Here is a 17627-nt window from a genome sequence, read left to right on the forward strand (position 1 = left end):
AGCAAAATTTTCAGTTTTTTCACCTCTTTTTAGCCCAAATTCTGCTTATTCACCTCTTCTGCAAAATTTTCAGCCTTTTCACCTCTTATCAGTACAAATCTCAGCTGTTTTCAGAAAAAACCTCTTTTCAGCAGAAATTCTGCTGATTCATCTCTTTTCAGCGCAACGTTCTGCTTCTTTGCCTCTTTTCTGCAGAAATTCTGCTGATTCACTTCTTTTCTGCAAAATTTTCAGCCTTTTCACCTCTTCTCAGCACAATTCTCAGCAGCTTCTGCTCATTTGAGCAGAATTGTGCATCTCTCCTCCTCTTTTTAGAGAGAGTGAGTTTAGCTCAGTGAGATGAGCAGCTGCCTTGAGACCAGCAAGGCCAGGTTCGAATCCTGCTCAGGGCGACATGTTTTTTTTCACCACCATGCAACTTTTTGCAACTTTTCATCTTTTTCAGCTTTTCAGCAGACAGCTTCAGCGTTAAGGCATCCACACAGCATTTTCGCAGGAAATGCAAATTTTTCTAGTTCTTTATTCCACTATTTACTAGTTGCTTCCGTACGTTTTTCGGCACTTAACTACTCCCTCAGTTTTTGTGCTATTTTCACCGTTCAAATCTTAAAAAATTCTGCTCTTTCTGCTCTTTCCTGCTATGACTTTTGGTGCTCATAACTTCTATACTTTTTGAGATATTGAATTTTTTATGCAATATTTTTTGCCCATTTCTGCCACACTATCAGTCTGGTCACTAGTTTTCCTTGCCGGTTTGAGCTGTGTTTTAGCTCAGTGAGATAAGCAGCCGTTCTCAGACTGGGAGGCCCAGGTTCAAATCCCGCTTATGGCAACATTTCTTTCAGTTAACAGTTAAACTTTTTTTTAACTCTTTTCAACACAAATTTCAGCTTTTTCACCCCTTTTCAGCAGAACTTTTAGTTTTTTCAGCACAAATCCCAGCTTTTTCAGCTGTTTTCAGCAAAAACCTCTTTTCAGCAAAATTTTCAGCCTTTTCTCCTCTTATCAGCACAATTCTCAGCAGCTTCTGCTCATTTCAGCAGACTTGTCCGTCTCTCCACCTCTTCTTTGTGAGAATGAGCGCGAGAGCGACTTTGGCTTAGTGAGATGAGTAGGTGCTTAGAAACTAGGAGAGCCAGGTTCGAAACCTGCTCATGGCAACTTTTTTTTTTTTCACCACTTTTCAGCAACAATTTCTCTGTCTTTACCCCTTTCAGTAGAATTTTTGGCTTTTCACCACTTTTCAGCAAAAAAATTCTGCTTCTTCACTTCTTTTCAGCAGAATTTTCAGTTTCTTTATTGCCATACAATTTTTTGCAGCTTTTCATCTTTTTCAGTCATTTTCAGCAGACAGCTTCAGCATTCCGGCATCCACACAGCATTTTCGCAGGAAATGCAAACTTTTTCTAGTTCCTAATATGTCACAGGTGAACTTTGACAACTACCGAGCCATTTTATCCTTTGTGAACATTGGAAATGTACACTGGAAGTTTCTGGTTAGTACAAGCAGCATTTCTGTGAAAAAAAAGTTTGTTTCAATAAAACATTCTTCATAATTTATGTACTTTTTAAATTTATTAATCTATCGCAGTACATAAATGCAGATGACAGCTGTCTGTATTTGGTCGATCCTTCAAGAAACTCTTTGGAGCAGGAAGAGTCTGACCGTGCAGCCAAAAGATTCCGGTAATCATGCATTATTACATGTATATAATAATAACATAAAATATTAGGTACTCTGTAATGCCATTAGAAAAGTGACAGGAGGACAGAGGATGTCTTTTTCTATAGGTGAACATATGGTTGTAGATGAAAGTGTAATAAAATCCACGGTTATCAGTTCTTTAAAGAATTAAAAAAAATTACTTCAAAATTACACACATATGTAATTTTAAATAATAAAAATACCCTGACAGTGTTTAAGCAGTGAGACATTTGACACAGTTAACATTTGTAGATTTAAAAGAACATATTATTATTTTTGATACTTCATGTAACATAATCTACAGCACAGGGCTTTCTGACACGCCATTAAAAACACATTGATATGTATTATATGTGTCTATGTGATTTATAAAAAGTACAGAATGTTCTTTTTCTGTGTGACTTTTATCTTTCATTTCTATATAAATGTCATGTACATTATGTTCACACAGTGAATACTTCAAAATGAGAAGGACATGCTACAACAAAACAGACTGGGTGAATGTGAGACTTCGAGGAGGAGTACTGACACATCCATTTCAACGGGATGGTTCTAGCTGCGGAGTAATGGTCATCATGGTATGGTACCACATTAAAGCAATAATATTGTTCTGTAAAATTAGATAAGAAGATAAGTTAAAAATAATCTCAAAAGGTTAAACTGTTTAAATAGGAAGTGTAACATTTGCAGATGTTTTCAATTAAATTTTATTTTTTGTTTTCATTTCAGATGGCCAAAGCAGTAATGGAAGCATTCCCAAATAAACCAGAAATGACATTTTTGACGGCAAAAAAAGAGATGGCCCAGGCACGAAGGACATTTGCACAGACAATACTTGAGGCCTCAGGTGTGTAATATCTTTTTCAAATGGACATATTTGTTTGTGTCAAACCGAAGGACACTAACATATATATATATATTTTATGTTTTAGTATTTGACAGTGACACCAACTGTGCCATGTGTGCAACAGCGAAACCACCCAATCCAGGACCCTCCATCACTGACTGGGTATAGTGTTTTTAAAAAATAGTTTTGTTATCTACAACAAAGTATTTGACTCTGTGTTGTTAAGGATTGTAAATTATGAAATCATAGAATTATTTACTTCATGTGTTTATGAAAACTCATATGTTATTTGTTTACAGATTCAGTGTGATAACTGCAACTGCTGGTTCCATTCTGAATGCCTGGACATGACAAATGAACAGCTCAGCAGCGCTCAGAAGACAGAGTGGAAGTGTGTGCTTTGTGTAACCTAATTCTACATGCAGTGAAAGCTACTAGAATAATCTGCTTATAGTTATTATTGGTGTTTTGAGGAACACGTGTAAAACACAATATGTATAACATTCTTGCTTTGAGCACGTATTTTAAGTATTTCCTTTTTGATTTTTTGGGTTGATTTGTGTGATGACAGATAATGAATAACAATATATCAAAACTGTATAATAGTAATCTGAGAAATCTGTAATATGAGAAATGTAATTTCTCACCCTGACCGGTCACAGCAGATGGCCGCCCCTCCCTGAGCCTGGTTCTGCTGGAGGTTTCTTCCTGTTAGAAGGGAGTTTTTCCTTCCCACTGTCGCCAAAGTGATTGCTCATAGGGGGTCATATGATTGTTGGGTGTTTCTCTGTATGTATTATTGTAAGGTTTAACTTATTATGTAAAGTGCCTTGAGGTGACTATTGTTGTGATTAAGCGCTGAATAAATAATGTCTAAAACTAAAGTTGCTACTTGAGGTGGTGTGTGAATGATGTTTTGAAAATTTAAATTTTGTGTGGAAAGAAATTTCTTGTAGTTAAGCAAATACTTGAATGAACTCATTTTGTTCAGTAATAGATTACGATTTAATTTAATCAGAAAACAGTACAGTAATTTGGGTAAAGTTCACTATTGATTTACTGGAAAACCGTACAGTAAATTTGGCTGTGGATCACAGGGTGAAGAGTGGAGATGGCCTAGAGTCAAAATCCAGTGAGATATCAGTGTCACCTCTTATAGTTTTCCTGTAATCTGAGGTGAAAGATGGGAATATATAGAGTACAGTAGAGTAAATTGTGCAAAGTTTACTATCAATTTTCAGGAAAACCGTACAGTAAATTTGTGTGTGGATCACAGGGTGAAGAGTGGGGGTCACCCAGAGTCAGAATCCAGTGAAATATCTGCGTCACCTCTTACAGTTTTCCTGCAATCTGAGGTGAAAGATTGGAATATATAGAGTACAGTAGAGTAAATTGTACAATGTTTACTATCAATTTTCAGAAAACCCGTACAGTAAATTTGGCTGTATATGACAGGGTGAAGAGTGGGGGTCACCCAGAGTCAGAATCCAGTGAGATATCTGTGTCACCTCTTACAGTTTTCCTGTAATCTGAGGTCAAAGATAGGAATATATAGAGTACAGTACAGTAAATAGTGCAAAGTTTACTATCAATTTTCAGGAAAACCGTACAGTAAATTTGGCTGTGGATCACAGGGTGAAGAGTGGGGGTCACCCACAGTCAGAATCCAGTGAGACATCTGCGTCACCTCTTACAGTTTTCCTGTAATATGAGTAAAAAGATGGGAATATATAGAGTACAGTAGAGTAAATTGTGCAAAGTTTACTATCAATTTTCAGGAAAACCATACAGTAAATTTGGCTGTGGATCACAGGGTGAAGAGTGGGGGTCACCCACAGTCAGAATCCAGTGAGACATCTGCGTCACCTCTTACAGTTTTCCTGTAATATGAGTAAAAAGATGGGAATATATAGAGTACAGTAGAGTAAATTGTGCAAAGTTTACTATCAATTTTCAGGAAAACCATACAGTAAATTTGGCTGTGGATGACTGGGTGAAGAGTGGAGATGGCCTAGAGTCAGAATCCAGTGAGATATCAGTGTCACCTCAAAAACTAATCCCATACGGCTTGTGTCAAAATTTGATTGATGACCCTAGCCTTGACCTTTTGACCCCTCCCCTCCCCCACCGGAAGTGTGTAATTTGATCCCTAAGCGTGACGAATTGCATCCGGAGAGGGGAGGGGGGAACTCCGGAAGTGTGTAATATGATCCATAATCGCGCCACCTGTTGCGACACCTGTTGTTGGAAAAAAAAAAAAAGTTTTTAGAGGGGGGTCTGTGGAGGGAGGAGAATAAAAACAGAGAGGGCGGCGCACACTTTTCTATGCACAGACACAAGATGGATCCTTTCATTCTGCAGCCCTGCGTTCCTCTGTACTTGGACAGGGAAGAGATCTGGGGATCAGAGAGGGAGGGGTTCCTGAGACATGGGGGTGACGCATCAGATTTCTGTTGAGTCAGTGCTGTATAGAGAGACAGAGTGGCAGTTAGTTTTCCACAGACAAACTCATAGTTTGAATGTTTAAATATTATGACAATTTTCTCAGTAAAGAACTATTTCTTTTTTCAATAGCGGATGTAATTTTACTTTCTTATATTACAGGCACAATAAAATAAAAAAACTTTAAGATTAAACGACTAGTAACGGATTACATATATATATATATATATATACATATATATATATATACATATATATATATATATACACACATATATACACATATATAGTGCCGGGTGGAGGTAAGCTACACCAGCGCTTGTAATGGGAAAAAAAGACTGACTTCCTATTGGCTGTAGAGAACCATTTCTTTCAATAGTATTTTCTTTTCTTTTATTACAGACGCAATGACAAACCTTTAAGATTATCAGCCTAGCAACAAATTGCATTTTTTATAGAGCGGGGTGGAGGCAGGCTACACCATCGCTTGTAATGAAAAGAAGAACTTTCTATCTGCTTGTAACCTACAGACTGCCCACCTCGTACGTGTAAAAATAAATAAATATCCCTTAGTGAATACTTAGGATACTTGCTTAAACAATTAAAACACCCTCAGATGCGCTATTGTGTGGGAAAGACTTTTCTTTTTTGAGAGTCCCTTTTACAACAGACAGAAAAACAAACCGTAAAAGATAATTGCCGAGGCAGACGGTCTTGTTTCTCACACACACACACACACACACACGCACACACCCACCCACACACACACACACACGCACACACACACCCGCGGGTCAAGGAGGAGTCGTCCCTTTCCAGAGTTCAATGCTTATAACCTATAGTGCGCCCGTATGTGTAAAGTAAGCCTTAGCGAAAAAATATTATTATTAAAACACCCCGATGAGGTATGTTTTGTGCAGCCACTCCTTGTCAGATCAAAGTAAAGAGTTTTTCTTCATTTTTTTGAGCTCCTTTTACAATGGGTTTTCTCAATAGACAGAAACTCTAAAAGAAAACGGTCTTGTTTTACGCACATCGAGGAGGAGTCAACAACCCCTCTAATCGTTATTAGTATTTCTTAATGCCTCCAGCCAAGCAAAGAATTTCATAGAGGCCTCAACTCCTTGTACGTGTAAAATAACCTCGAGTAAAAAAAAGAAAAAGAAAAAAAAGCACATATTCAGAACTCTATCCCAAGTATTTTTGTTAAAACACCTATATGAGGTATTTTGGTTTTGTGCAGCCACTCCTTCCCAGATCAAAGTAAAGAGTTTTTCTTCATTTTTTTGAGCTACTTTTACAACAGGGTTTTTTCAATAGACAGAAAAACAGAAACCCTAAAAGTAAACGGCCTTGTTTTACGCACATCAAGAAGGAGTCAGACGACCGTCGGTTCATCCCGGTCAGTTACCTCCGAGAGATCGGGATGCTTCCTCCGTCTCGTACCATAAACGTATGAGAAAAAAAACCCCCAGAGAATTTATTATTTTGATAAGAGTGAGAGAGAGAGAGCGAATCGAACAAACTTTTCTACAAAACGTTATACCACTCCGGGTCAGGAGGGGTGATATAGCACGGAATGGCCGGACGACTACGCCGGATGGAAGCATAACCGGAAGCGTGGCAGGGACTTTCCCTTTGACCTTCATCCTGCTCCATGATCAGCCATTAAATCTTTCCTCAATATTGCTGTAATGTAACAACAAAGTTAGTGTTTTCAAGATCAGACATGTCCCAAAGCATTCCTTACACACTGTCGCTGAATTAGCATCTGTGGCACAAATAAGCTTCAGGGACTGACTTGTTTTTTAGAACCGACCTTTGACACTTGGATGTCAGCTTAATTTTTTACACAAAGAGAAATTTGACCCTAGTAATAAAAAACACGATACTGTGGTGAATACTTACCTCAACTTTGATGTTTTTTTTCACAGCTATTTATTTAGAAAACATGTTACAAGGACACAATGCACATTGCAGAGTACATGAATGGGAATTCCTCCTCTCTATACTTACACTCCTCCCTAACAAATGCCGAGTCATCATCTCCATATTGTGTGTCCCACTTTTCGAGTTTCATTGAAGTGTGCACAAGATGTAAAACAATGTATCAGTTTTTTAAGTCCCCGGTCTAACAAGATGCCGTTCATTTAAGAGACTAATAATTTTTTGATTTTAATTTGTGCTAACGCAGTAACATTAAAAATAAAACATAGCAGAACTCATTTTTGTTGGACACAAGAACAACTCAAGCATATTTTTCGGGAGCCGGAACTAGGGCTTACAAGTTTGCCGTGCCCCCCCTGGGGACCAGTGCGAGGTTGTGTGGCGTGGAGGGTCCAGACACTCCCACAGCGCAGACTTTGCTATCTGCACAGAGCTTTTCTGGTGTGGCTTATGCAAAAGAGACAAAACAGCGTGTTTCTCTGCTCCCGGTAAGCCTGCCCTTTATAAATATCTCTTTGATTATTCAAACAGTGTTTAAATTGTGACTCCAAAAAACATTTTATCTATGTTAAAATATACAGATATATATATATTTCAAGTTTTTAGCTCAAACAGACTCTTGAGCAAAATCCGTAATGGCATAACCAGTGTGCAGCCTAATGTACATCTTTTAAGTGTATGTTTATAGGTACATGAAGCGTACCTCTGAAAAGAGTCCATCATTTGTGAATTTACAGATTTATTTTTTTTAACCGCAGTTTGTGAAATTATTGTAGAAAATTGTAGCTGTTGGCATGATGACACTGTATATAATTTGGATTATTTCTTTATCTTGTCAAGATCCATGTCATGATTGTAAACTGTTTAAGCTGTACATTACTTTGTTTGTTTTTTGTAGTCAACATTTTGGTGCTTTTATTTTGAAAGTCAAGTTCTCTGACAAGTTGCGCTAGTTTCCTCTTTGGGTAGAAAGAAGAAAAACACCTGTAAGCGCGCAGAAAGGATGGTTTTATTCGAAGACACGTTAAGTGGACTTTAACTACACACGATTAAAGGAAACCTCAGAAGAACGGCGGCTAATTCCCTTTTTGCAGCATGCAGCCAACGAGGTATTTATTGATTTATCATGTTTGTTGTACAGTGTTATTTTTAGTGCTGTGTCTTACGCTGAGTTTTATTTTGTTAATACTGTATAGTTTTCACGGTGGCTTTGGAGAGAAGTCTTCAAATAAACCAGTGACAGAAAACCACTTGCGTCTGCCTGTGCTTCGAGGGAATTATAAAAATGTCTTTAAACTATCGCTGTTCCTACTTACTGAGCTACTTCTTTACTATGTGAATAAACAATTTGAACGAGAAAGGATTTAAATACACACTGAAGCAAAGGTAAAAACTTTGTAATGACATTTATGTGACCGTTCTTCTAAAATCCGACAGAGAGTGAAAATCCAAGAGCTGCTGCAATCCTCTGCATTAATGATCTTTCTGTTTCTCTCCTTCTGCGTGTGTGTGTGTGCGTGTGTGTGTGTGTGTGTGTGTTCACAGAGGGGAGGTCACGGCAGGAGTTCCCTGAGTTGACACGTATGAACCATAAAGTCAGTTTGGACCGAGGAGCAGTCGGTAAACTACATTCAGTGTAGACAAAATTACTTTTTTATCCGACGCATGCAGAAGAAATCAAATCTCTGTATCACAATGATTTTAATAAAACCTTATTATTTTATGGGGACAAATTACCGTAGATCATTAGTAGGGAACAAAAAAAAAAGGAGGATCACATCAGCAATGGGAGACAGTAGTCTTGATACGTGCTTATAACTTAAAACACACAAAAAACCCCCAGCTACAGCCGGTAAGATTTATGGTATAAACCAGACTTTCACAGTCCGCATCTTTACAGGGTTTTTTCTGCTTTTGTTCACTCCTAGTGTGATTAACAAACATCAACCCACAGAGCCCACTAACTATTAGCTGCTTTTCCCCCCTAAACAGTCAGTTGACTGAGAGAAATGCTGTCCATTATTGTGAACGCTGAAGGAGATGCACTCCATAGTCAAACTTTATATTTCCTTAACTTACATCCTATGTTCGGTTTATTCCCTTTGATGGAAAATTGGTTAAACCATTGCTCAACTTATGTCTGAATGACGACAGATAATTCTGATGAAAAGGAAACTGACCCCGTAAGCACTTTGCAGCTGAGTCGAGGGCTCGTGGAAATAAGGTCAAGGAGGTGTCCGGCGTGAGTGCGGCCTGACATTCCATTTGGGACAGCTGACAGACACATTAGTGCAACTGTGAGCAGCAACTCCAGTATACTGAACATAAGAAAAGTAATGTGTAGGTACTTCTTCTTCTTTCTTTTTTTTTTTCTTTTTTTTAAAAAGCCAAGATTCCAGGGCTCATGCTTATATGGTTTTCTTTTATCCAAAACAATGTTAGTTTAGCCGGTTTGAGGAGTTGGTTCCCTGGTCCGGATATTTGGGATGGTTCAAATGCCGAGTCTCCAAATGCAAACAAAAGGATATTTTCCACGTTATTTCTTAAATGTGCATAAATGGGATGTCCGATAAAAGTAATAAACAATAAATGTAAATCAGTTTTTTTAACTGTGCAGACCCACACCAGTGAAAGCGATAAAAAAACGTTCATGACTTTAAAGAGATTATGAACAAAATGACTATGGACACTGACGAGGAAGAGTTTTTGTATTTCGGCGACTCTTGATGAGGTTGTGTATATGTTTGTTATGTGCTCTAATGTAATTGTATGATAATGTTTTCATTTTGATTAGTTAACCCTCGGGCTAGTCCGGATGCTCACCCGAATAGGTAGAGTATAAAAGGAAGCCATTTTGTTTTTAGTGTTTGTGCTGTTAATATGTGCCTTCAGTCTCGCGTCACATTATTGGAAGGAACCCATGACCGCTGGCCAAAAACTGACAGGTTGTGATCTCAGTGAAGAGGTAGATACGCAGAGACCGCATGAGCATTAGAGGGCGTGGCCTGAAGAAACGAGACTGGGTATATTACTTCAGAAAATAAAAATACATCGCAAGAACATATCTGTTGTGTTTTGGGGGGATGTGAAATAAATAAAAAACTCGCAGCCTCAAAACAGAAGCTGTATCCAAACAGCCTTTAATAAATCCCAAACTTTACTTGAATACATACATAACAAGCGATAAGAATTACAACGTCTTCAGCATCTACAGTGAGGCCACACCCAAAAAAAAAAAAAGGTAGAAAAACTGATTTCATTACACTAGTTGAGCAATCAAAAATCATGCGACCACTCAACTAATCTTAAAGGCTCATAAAAGAAAAAATTATGACAAAGTTAAATGTATCGAGTCTGTCAAAACTAAAAACAAAACTACGATAAAATAAAAAAGGAAACACAAATTGTCCTTGCTTTTTCCAAAAACTGTGAAAATGGTTGTCAAGAGCCCCATACCCATTGTCGTAATGATAACGAGTGAAAAACTAAGAATTTGTAAAATAAGAGTTCATCTGTACAAAACAGGCAAACAAACTACTGCGATCATTCTGTCTCTACACAGCCATCTGCTCAGAATCTGTTTTATTCTCAACTTCATGCAACAAACGCGCCAGGTACGCCTTGCTTTGACCCCACAACAGAGGCTATAATGTTTTCTAGGTGAGGATTTCCCTTCGCTTCCTCCTCAACTCTTTCCAACGCCTCCCCATACCCATCTTTCTTCAGATTATCCACAAAGTTTTCAAATATAGTGAGCAGAGGAAAGGCGTACTCAATCACACTCTCGCTAAGGTTCGGAAACCCGTAGAAAAACCCTCCGCTGTGCAAACCAAACACTTGTCCCTCTGCATCGAAAACCGGGGAGCCGGAAGAGCCGTGGTAGCTACATGAGAGTGTTGTAGGTGACGTAGATATTTTCATACGGGTCGTATTTGATCTGCTGATTGATTTCACAAAGACTGCAAAATTCCTCGCAGTCTTCTAAATTGTCATTATTCTCTCGCCTCTCTTTCTCCATGACCCACGTAGGACTCATTTTTTTCACTCCTCCTCCTGGGTGTCCGACGACACAGGCCTCGCCGTCTGAAGGTACAGGCCCAAATCTCTTAAGGAGCCCCGGCGGTACTTTCTCTGTTTCCAGCTTAAGTATGACATAATCTAACTTTTTGTCGCCGACGAACACCTTAGCATCGAGGTTGTTCCTGTCTGATTCTTGGTCTTCAAAGTTAAAGACCACGGTAACGTTTACAAATTCACGCCAGTTAGGTGTGTTTGATTTAACCCAGTAGTCGAATAAGTGGGCGTTGGTCAAGACAAAGTCGTCAAATAGCACAAAGCCTGTGCCTTGCTTTATGAAGGAACTGGTTATGAGACAAACTGACTCGCTCAATTCGAGCAGCAACATAATGCTGCGAATTTCAGTAAAAGACTGCCGACTCTTTCCAAAGCACTCCTTCCTGTATTTCAGTGCTTCCTGGAAAGAATTTCTGGGGAATCTGCTCTCCATCCATCATTTCAGACGCGGATACTGCTGACAAAGTAGATCGTAAACCTCTTTACGGTCAATGTTGCTGCCCGTTTCTTTGATTGCCGTTGTTAGACTCAATCCGTTCTGTCGTGCTACATCTAAGACCGATGTCATTCCGCCGCTGCGCTTTGCATTATTTGATGCGTGTGGAGGTTTCTGCTGCCCCGTGGTGGCTGCATCCGTATCTGCTCCCTGTGGAAAACATATCTGGAATTTCTTATTGTCCAGACAATCAATTATGTCTGTGCACTCGGTCTTACGTTCGTCCTTGATGTTAACCAGCTCAAAGTAGCCCAGGTCATCGGCGAAGCGACCGTCTCTTTTCAGAGCCTCGGCCGCAGTTATTCCCTTTTCCCCGTAAACACAAAGATACTCGAACTGTTTTAAAGCGTCATTTTTTTAAAAAACTTTTCTCCTTTTTGGCATTTAGTCCTCCCTTTGTAGCGATGTAAAAGACAGAATAGCAATCTCTCGCCTTAACCATCTTCTTACATTTACTGAAAGGCCTCCGTGCATGCTTGAACATGTTGCGTGTGTCGTCTGAACTGGATTTCAGTCTGGAGTGATGTCCGTGTGGGTCCTGCAGGAAATCAGAGTTGGAAAAGTTGTTAATGTAGCAAAAAAACCAAAATGTAATGCGTTTTGTTCATAATCTCTTTAAAGTCATGAACGTTTTTTTATCGCTTTCACTGGTGTGGGTCTGCACAGTTAAAAAAACTGATTTACATTTATTGTTTATTACTTTTATCGGACATCCCATTTATGCACATTTAAGAAATAACGTGGAAAATATCCTTTTGTTTGCATTTGGAGACTCGGCATTTGAACCATCCCAAATATCTGGACCAGGGAACCAACTCCTCAAACCGGCTAAACTAACATTGTTTTGGATAAAAGAAAACCATATAAGCATGAGCCCTGGAATCTTGGCTTTTTAAAAAAAAAGAAAAAAAAAAAGAAAAGAAGAAGAAGTACCTACACATTACTTTTCTTATGTTCAGTATACTGGAGTTGCTGCTCACAGTTGCACTAATGTGTCTGTCAGCTGTCCCAAATGGAATGTCAGGCCGCACTCACGCCGGACACCTCCTTGACCTTATTTCCACGAGCCCTCGACTCAGCTGCAAAGTGCTTACGGGGTCAGTTTCCTTTTCATCAGAATTATCTGTCGTCATTCAGACATAAGTTGAGCAATGGTTTAACCAATTTTCCATCAAAGGGAATAAACCGAACATAGGATGTAAGTTAAGGAAATATAAAGTTTGACTATGGAGTGCATCTCCTTCAGCGTTCACAATAATGGACAGCATTTCTCTCAGTCAACTGACTGTTTAGGGGGGAAAAGCAGCTAATAGTTAGTGGGCTCTGTGGGTTGATGTTTGTTAATCACACTAGGAGTGAACAAAAGCAGAAAAAACCCTGTAAAGATGCGGACTGTGAAAGTCTGGTTTATACCATAAATCTTACCGGCTGTAGCTGGGGTTTTTTGTGTGTTTTAAGTTATAAGCACGTATCAAGACTACTGTCTCCCATTGCTGATGTGATCCTCCTTTTTTTTTTGTTCCCTACTAATGATCTACGGTAATTTGTCCCCATAAAATAATAAGGTTTTATTAAAATCATTGTGATACAGAGATTTGATTTCTTCTGCATGCGTCGGATAAAAAAGTAATTTTGTCTACACTGAATGTAGTTTACCGACTGCTCCTCGGTCCAAACTGACTTTATGGTTCATACGTGTCAACTCAGGGAACTCCTGCCGTGACCTCCCCTCTGTGAACACACACACACACACACACACACGCACACACACACACGCAGAAGGAGAGAAACAGAAAGATCATTAATGCAGAGGATTGCAGCAGCTCTTGGATTTTCACTCTCTGTCGGATTTTAGAAGAACGGTCACATAAATGTCATTACAAAGTTTTTACCTTTGCTTCAGTGTGTATTTAAATCCTTTCTCGTTCAAATTGTTTATTCACATAGTAAAGAAGTAGCTCAGTAAGTAGGAACAGCGATAGTTTAAAGACATTTTCTACAATAATTTCACAAACTGCGGTTAAAAAAATAAATCTGTAAATTCACAAATGATGGACTCTTTTCAGAGGTACGCTTCATGTACCTATAAACATACACTTAAAAGATGTACATTAGGCTGCACACTGGTTATGCCATTACGGATTTTGCTCAAGAGTCTGTTTGAGCTAAAAACTTGAAATATATATATATCTGTATATTTTAACATAGATAAAATGTTTTTTGGAGTCACAATTTAAACACTGTTTGAATAATCAAAGAGATATTTATAAAGGGCAGGCTTACCGGGAGCAGAGAAACACGCTGTTTTGTCTCTTTTGCATAAGCCACACCAGAAAAGCTCTGTGCAGATAGCAAAGTCTGCGCTGTGGGAGTGTCTGGACCCTCCACGCCACACAACCTCGCACTGGTCCCCAGGGGGGCACGGCAAACTTGTAAGCCCTAGTTCCGGCTCCCGAAAAATATGCTTGAGTTGTTCTTGTGTCCAACAAAAATGAGTTCTGCTATGTTTTATTTTTAATGTTACTGCGTTAGCACAAATTAAAATCAAAAAATTATTAGTCTCTTAAATGAACGGCATCTTGTTAGACCGGGGACTTAAAAAACTGATACATTGTTTTACATCTTGTGCACACTTCAATGAAACTCGAAAAGTGGGACACACAATATGGAGATGATGACTCGGCATTTGTTAGGGAGGAGTGTAAGTATAGAGAGGAGGAATTCCCATTCATGTACTCTGCAATGTGCATTGTGTCCTTGTAACGTGTTTTCTAAATAAATAGCTGTGAAAAAAAACATCAAAGTTGAGGTAAGTATTCACCACAGTATCGTGTTTTTTATTACTAGGGTCAAATTTCTCTTTGTGTAAAAAATTAAGCTAACATCCAAGTGTCAAAGGTCGGTTCTAAAAAACAAGTCAGTCCCTGAAGCTTATTTGTGCCACAGATGCTAATTCAGCGACTGTGTGTAAGGAATGCTTTGGGACATGTCTGATCTTGAAAACACTAACTTTGTTGTTACATTACAGCAATATTGAGGAAAGATTTAATGGCTGATCATGGAGCAGGATGAAGGTCAAAGGGAAAGTCCCTGCCACGCTTCCGGTTATGCTTCCATCCGGCGTAGTCGTCCGGCCATTCCGTGCTATATCACCCCTCCTGACCCGGAGTGGTATAACGTTTTGTAGAAAAGTTTGTTCGATTCGCTCTCTCTCTCTCACTCTTATCAAAATAATAAATTCTCTGGGGTTTTTTTTTCTCATACGTTTATGGTACGAGACGGAGGAAGCATCCCGATCTCTCGGAGGTAACTGACCGGGATGAACCGACGGTCGTCTGACTCCTTCTTGATGTGCGTAAAACAAGGCCGTTTACTTTTAGGGTTTCTGTTTTCTGTCTATTGAAAAAACCCTGTTGTAAAAGTAGCTCAAAAAAATGAAGAAAAACTCTTTACTTTGATCTGGGAAGGAGTGGCTGCACAAAACCAAAATACCTCATATAGGTGTTTTAACAAAAATACTTGGGATAGAGTTCTGAATATGTGCTTTTTTTTTCTTTTTCTTTTTTTTTACTCGAGGTTATTTTACACGTACAAGGAGTTGAGGCCTCTATGAAATTCTTTGCTTGGCTGGAGGCATTAAGAAATACTAATAACGATTAGAGGGGTTGTTGACTCCTCCTCGATGTGCGTAAAACAAGACCGTTTTCTTTTAGAGTTTCTGTCTATTGAGAAAACCCATTGTAAAAGGAGCTCAAAAAAATGAAGAAAAACTCTTTACTTTGATCTGACAAGGAGTGGCTGCACAAAACATACCTCATCGGGGTGTTTTAATAATAATATTTTTTCGCTAAGGCTTGCTTTACACATACGGGCGCACTATAGGTTATAAGCATTGAACTCTGGAAAGGGACGATTCCTCCTTGACCCGCGGGGTGTGTGTGTGCGTGTGTGTGTGTGTGTGTGGGTGGGTGTGTGCGTGTGCGTGTGTGTGTGTGTGTGTGTGTGTGTGTGTGAGAAACAAGACCGTCTGCCTCAGCAATTATCTTTTACGGTTTGTTTTTCTGTCTGTTGTAAAAGGGACTCTCAAAAAGAAAAGTCTTTCCCACACAATAGCGCATCTGAGGGTGTTTTAATTGTTTAAGTAAGTATCCTAAGTATTCACTAAGGGATATTTATTTATTTTTACACGTACGAGGTGGGCAGTCTGTAGGTTACAAGCAGATAGAAAGTTCTTCTTTTCATTACAAGCGATGGTGTAGCCTGCCTCCACCCCGCTCTATAAAAATGCAATTTGTTGCTAGGCTGATAATCTTAAAGGTTTGTCATTGCGTCTGTAATAAAAGAAAAGAAAATACTATTGAAAGAAATGGTTCTCTACAGCCAATAGGAAGTCAGTCTTTTTTTCCCATTACAAGCGCTGGTGTAGCTTACCTCCACCCGGCACTATATATGTGTATATATGTGTGTATATATATATATATATATATATATATATATATATATATATATATATGTGTGTAATCCGTTACTAGTCGTATAATCTTAAAGTTTTTTTATTTTATTGTGCCTGTAATATAAGAAAGTAAAATTACATCCGCTATTGAAAAAAGAAATAGTTCTTTACTGAGAAAATTGTCATAATATTTAAACATTCAAACTATGAGTTTGTCTGTGGAAAACTAACTGCCACTCTGTCTCTCTATACAGCACTGACTCAACAGAAATCTGATGCGTCACCCCCATGTCTCAGGAACCCCTCCCTCTCTGATCCCCAGATCTCTTCCCTGTCCAAGTACAGAGGAACGCAGGGCTGCAGAATGAAAGGATCCATCTTGTGTCTGTGCATAGAAAAGTGTGCGCCGCCCTCTCTGTTTTTATTCTCCTCCCTCCACAGACCCCCTCTAAAAACTTTTTTTTTTTTTTCCAACAACAGGTGTCGCAACAGGTGGCGCGATTATGGATCATATTACACACTTCCGGAGTTCTCCCCTCCCCTCTCCGGATGCAATTCGTCACGCTTAGGGATCAAATTACACACTTCCGGTGGGGAGGGGAGGGGTCAAAAGGTCAAGGCTAGGGTCATCAATCAAATTTTGACACAAGCCGTATGGGATTAGTTTTTCACCTCTTATAGTTTTCCTGTAATCTGAGGTGAAAGATGGGAATATATAGAGTACAGTATCAATTTTCTCAAAAACCGTACAGTAAATTTGTCTGTGGATGACAGGGTGAAGAGTGGGGGTCACCCAGAGTCAGAATCCAGTGAAATATCTGTGTCACCTCTTACAGTTTTCCTGTAATCTGAGGTGAAAGATGGGAATATATAGAGTACAGTAGAGTAAATTGTGCAAAGTTTACTATTAATTTTCTCAAAAACTGTACAGTAAACTTGTCTGTGGATGACAGGGTGAAGAGTGGGGGTCACCCAGAGTCAGAATCCGGTGAAATATCTGCGTCACCTCTTACAGTTTTCCTCTAATCTGAGGTCAAAGATGGGAATATATAGAGTACAGTAGAGTAAATTGTGCAAAGTTTACTATCAATTTTCAGGAAAACCGTACAGTAAATTTGGCTGTGGATGACAGGGTGAAGAGTGGAGATGACCTAGAGTCAGAATCCAGTGAGATATCAGTGTCACCTCTTATAGTTTTCCTGTAATCTGAGGTGAAAGATGGGAATATATACAGTATCAATTTTCTCAAAAACCGTACATTAAATTTGTCTGTGGATGACAGGGTGAAGAGTGGGGGTCACCCAGAGTCAGAATCCAGTGAAATATCTGTGTCACCTCTTACAGTTTTCCTGTAATCTGAGGTGAAAGATGGGAATATATAGAGTACAGTAGAGTACATTGTGCAAAGTTTACTATCAATTTTCTCACAAACCGTACAGTAAACTTGTCTGTGGATGACAGGGTGAAGAGAGGAGATGACCTAGAGTCAGAATCCAGTGAGATATCAGTGTCACCTCTTATAGTTTTCCTGTAATCTGAGGTGAAAGATGGGAATATATAGAGTACAGTATCAATTTTCTCAAAAACCGTACAGTAAATTTGTCTGTGGATGACAGGGTGAAGAGTGGGGGTCACCTAGAGTCAGAATCCAGTGAGATATCTG

The 17627-nt window shown here is 39.1% G+C and overlaps 1 protein-coding gene and 1 long non-coding RNA gene across 4 annotated transcripts; one reads left to right on the forward strand and one right to left on the reverse strand.

The window, feature by feature from the left end:
- Positions 1–1378: 1378 nt before the first annotated feature.
- Positions 1379–3436, forward strand: LOC102080104 (uncharacterized). 3 transcript variants are annotated; one of them, XM_019352409.2, is made up of 6 exons: positions 1379–1496; positions 1592–1686; positions 2157–2283; positions 2435–2552; positions 2632–2714; positions 2852–3436. In XM_019352409.2, the coding sequence occupies exons 1-6, from the start codon at positions 1419–1421 to the stop codon at positions 2963–2965; spliced, it is 615 nt and encodes a 204-aa protein (XP_019207954.1). In that variant the 5' UTR covers positions 1379–1418; the 3' UTR covers positions 2966–3436. The 3 variants fall into 3 exon arrangements, with proteins under 3 accessions (XP_019207954.1, XP_025760895.1, XP_019207959.1); XM_025905110.1 differs by having other exon boundaries at positions 2638–2714; positions 2845–3436; XM_019352414.2 differs by having other exon boundaries at positions 2638–2714.
- Positions 3437–9805: 6369 nt separating this feature from the next.
- Positions 9806–14638, reverse strand: LOC112845770 (uncharacterized). Its single transcript, XR_003218636.1, has 3 exons — positions 13795–14638; positions 13168–13242; positions 9806–12049 (listed from the first exon to the last, which is right to left on the reverse strand). It is a non-coding gene; the product is annotated as an uncharacterized LOC112845770 (long non-coding RNA).
- Positions 14639–17627: the final 2989 nt, after the last annotated feature.

This window comes from Oreochromis niloticus, unplaced genomic scaffold (assembly GCF_001858045.2).
Source record: "Oreochromis niloticus isolate F11D_XX unplaced genomic scaffold, O_niloticus_UMD_NMBU tig00008728_pilon, whole genome shotgun sequence".
Taxonomy (NCBI): domain Eukaryota; kingdom Metazoa; phylum Chordata; class Actinopteri; order Cichliformes; family Cichlidae; genus Oreochromis; species Oreochromis niloticus.